Raw genomic sequence first — 3,759 nt, 5'->3', positions numbered from 1 at the left:
TATGTATACACACCTGCCTCACAACCACCTCTGAGGTCGTTCCCTCCCACTGCAGCAGGTGTTTCCAGGACCAGGTGTTGCCATGACGACAGCTGGTAATGAAATATTAGAGAGGGAAACATTATGAAACATTAATACAGTGAAATAAATGTGAAGACGTCAGGAAGGAACATTTTCTTGATTTTGTCAAATGATTTATTAAGAAATATATTATATACATATTTTCCCGTTCATGTGATTTATTATCAGCTGATTTGATGAACTATTAAGTTCCTTTTGTGTGTTTCTATATATTTTGTCTGTCTTTTGTTAATTGCAGTGTATTTATTTGTTTTATAGTTTTATTTCCTTCTTTCTGGTTTTGCTGTTTTATATTTGGCCCAATAGTGACTGAGCTTCTGAAGAGGATCATAATGTTTAGTGACTCAGTTTTCAGTCGTTTCCTTCTGTGTCACCAGCTTGGTCAGATTCTCCAGTATTCCCAGTCTGAAGTTCCACACCACAGCCTCTCCTATGATGGGTGAGTAACAAACATACAGATCCAAACAAGTGCTTGTTTTAAATCCATTGAGAGTCACTAAATAATCAAACGATCGTTTCAGTCATTTACCATCAATAATAGATTTCTCTGATTCTCCAAAGTGAAGCTCTGTTGCTTTTCTGTTTCACTTCATTGTAAGGTGAACGCATGTGGGTTAGTTTGACAAAAACAACTTATGGTCATCTTTTCATATTATTTTTTTTGACCTTTCTTAGAGTAAATGTAACTTTAAACATGAAATCTCTTTTTTTCATGATTTCAACAGATTTTTTCTCTCTACATAAACCTTTCTTTATTAAAACTACACACCTTCCTCCTTTACCTGGGGCTATATGAGCGAGATCAACCAAAGCAAAGCAGTGTCAACACTGGCAGCAGTAAACAGCAGCTGTTCAGGGCTGTTCTGTCACTGTGCAATATTATATTATACAGTAAAGCAGCTCTGGTTGGCCCACAGATAAATGTTCTTAATAATAATAATAATAATAATAATGATGCAACAATGAACGGGTTCCATTTATTTTTCATGCAACAGTCGGAGCCGGAGGCTTTATGTTTTCAGGTCTCAGTAACACCGTCACATTTGGCTCAAACTTTCAGCTGGACTCAACAATCAACCCATTAGATTTGGACAAAGGTCAAAGGTCAAGGTCACTGTGACCTCACAAAACACGTTTTTGGCCAAAACTCACAAATTCATTCACTGATTACGACACAGTTGAACTCAAATGACCTTCAAAATGTCAAAGGTCAACTTCACTGTGACATTATAATGAAACACCTGCGTTCAGAGGAAGGAGAGACTGTGAACATGTTTCCTGACCTGAGATGCTGTTTCTTCTCACCGCTGAGAGGGACGCTCTGCTGTTCATACGACGGTCCCAAACCTAAACACGAGCGTTTCCATCGGACTGAAGTGATACGACAGTTTTCTTTCTTCTTATTTCCTCGTCAGTGGGAATTGTTTCATGATCTGATCCATGTGACGCGTGGCCCAGGTCTGAGGGATCATCAGAACAGGATGGAAATGTTTAGCTGCAGGTCGTCACTGATGGTCAGTGTGTGTGCAGGTGCGACCGTGGAGCAGTTCGAACAGGCGAAGGGCAAACTGTCGACGCTGAGGAACGACCCCGGCAATGAGGTCAAACTGAAGATCTACGCTCTCTTCAAACAGGTGGGAGATTCTCCAGATGTTCCAGCTGTTAACGTCCACTACACTTTATCATACAGTGCCGATTACAAACACACTGTAGTCACGATGAAGCTGTTGTTTGTCAGTAATGTGCTTCGCTGTGTCGACCTGTGGAAGCGTCTGGAACCTGGTCCACTTCAGGTGCCGGGCGGGTAAAACACCTTCATCGGGTTTCCTCAGAAAAGAACCTGTAACAGTCTTTAAGAGTTTCTGTTCTGCTGGAGGAAGTAAATGTTCCTGTTTGACCTCGTGTAACATTCATACGTGGACGTTAAATCAACAAGTTATTTTATTATTGATCTGTTCATCCATCCGTTTCCTGCTGCTGATCCAGCTCCAGCTCATGCATCAGAATTGATTTAGTTATACTTATTAAATTACAATAACTGCATTTCTGACACTTTCAAAAGCAATTTTAAACTCATTTCATTTATATATTATAGTAGAAGGACATATTTATATTTCATGTTTATTTTTTTATCTTTATCTTCTTCCTATTCTCTGTTCTTTTCTGAGGGAGCAACTGTAACTTCTCCAGATTTCCCCCTGGGGATCAATAAAGTATTCTGACTCTGATGATCAGTGATATTAGGACTGATTGATTGATCAGTGATTGTGACTTGATAAAAGCTCTGGACCTTTCACACCCTGCTGGTTTTTACTGTGACTGATAAACAGGAACTCACTGATCAGACCAGCTCTAAATCACATCAATACATAATCAATACATTGATACGTCTCTATTTCAACATATGAAAATCAAAGTACTCACTGATCACACCCAGGAACAAAGAGGGAAGCAGACGCTCACTGCACCTGTGTCTGCTGCCTAATGAGCACACCAGCAGTCATGTGACCTTTAGGAAACACTGGAGCTTCCTTCCCACAATGCCTTGCTGCAGCAACATTTAAAACCACAGCAGAGCCACATGAAGGTAGAAACATCAGAGCAGCTGTTTCTGTCTGATGGACTGAAGCTCAGATCCATAAATATATAGATTTATTCTCTTTCATCAGTCAGGAGTCGTCACGTAGTTACATCATCATCATCATCATCATCATCATCACAACTTAAAACTATAGTCTATACATTAATGTTGTTGCACTGAATCCTCCCATTGTGGAAAGACCTAAACATGAACTTTATCTACTTCACTAAACTATAAACTTGTGTGTGAATATAATTTACTCTCATCTCATTATTTCTATGTAATTATTATTTTAATGGCTCATCTTTCTCCATTTGTCTTTTTCTTTCATGTCAGCCATGTTTGTTTCTGTGGTTAAAGGAGGATTGATCCTCCGTGTGTTATTAATAAAGTTAGTTCAGCTGCCTGTGTGTTGATGGTGGACGTGTAGATTACCTCTCCCTCTCCCTCCAGGCCACTCAGGGTCCCTGCAACACGCCCAAGCCGGGCATGCTGGACTTCGTCAACAAGGCCAAATGGGACGCGTGGAAATCTCTGGGCGCCATCTCACAGGTACAGGTCGTTCTGAAACACAGCAGCAGCTGGAAGAGGAAGATGGAGAGATCCACCCTGAAATATGAACTGATAATCATTAACACACATCACATGACCATCACCTACACTGAGCATGTGCGAGCCGGGGTAAACAGGAAGTAGATTGTCTCCTCTGAAGGAGGAACAGCAGAGACAGCTGTAGCATTAAAACAGGGAATGTGAGTGAACAGCAGCTGCTGCAAAGACAACAAGGTCGCTACATTCAATACATGTAAGGTGTAAACAACAGAACACATACAACAACAACAACAACAACAACAATCCAACACAAAGCAGCTGTTAATGTTGATGTCTCTCAGGATGAAGCCAGGCAGCAGTACTGCAACCTGATTGGCTCCTTGGTGGAGGCAGAAGGTCCGAGCTCCGCCCAGGAGGCCGCCTCACCTGTTGGGAGCGGGGCGACGTACAAGACGCTACTGGTCACCACGGAGGATGACATCACCACCATAAAACTGAACCGACCGGCCAAGAAAAACGCCATCACTACCGAGGTGTGTGTGTGT

The 3,759-nt window shown here is 41.5% G+C and overlaps 1 protein-coding gene across 1 annotated transcript in view; it reads left to right on the top strand.

Moving 5' to 3' along the window:
• LOC111649607 (enoyl-CoA delta isomerase 2-like) overlaps positions 1–3,759 on the top strand; it is a gene marked incomplete at its 3' end in the record, with an annotated part of 6,100 nt that overhangs the window by 852 nt on the left and 1,489 nt on the right. Inside the window, exons 2-5 of the mRNA XM_023399351.2 lie at positions 459–520; positions 1,612–1,715; positions 3,116–3,214; positions 3,556–3,747. Coding sequence (XP_023255119.2) covers positions 459–520; positions 1,612–1,715; positions 3,116–3,214; positions 3,556–3,747 — 457 coding nt within the window. The remainder of the gene's footprint in view (positions 1–458; positions 521–1,611; positions 1,716–3,115; positions 3,215–3,555; positions 3,748–3,759) is intronic.

The sequence above is a fragment of the Seriola lalandi genome, unplaced genomic scaffold, assembly GCF_002814215.2.
Source record: "Seriola lalandi dorsalis isolate HSWRI2012SDOR001 ecotype SW California unplaced genomic scaffold, Sedor1 jcf7180002051337, whole genome shotgun sequence".
Classification (NCBI taxonomy): Eukaryota; Metazoa; Chordata; class Actinopteri; order Carangiformes; family Carangidae; genus Seriola; species Seriola lalandi.
This window is presented reverse-complemented; position numbering and strand designations above follow the sequence as displayed.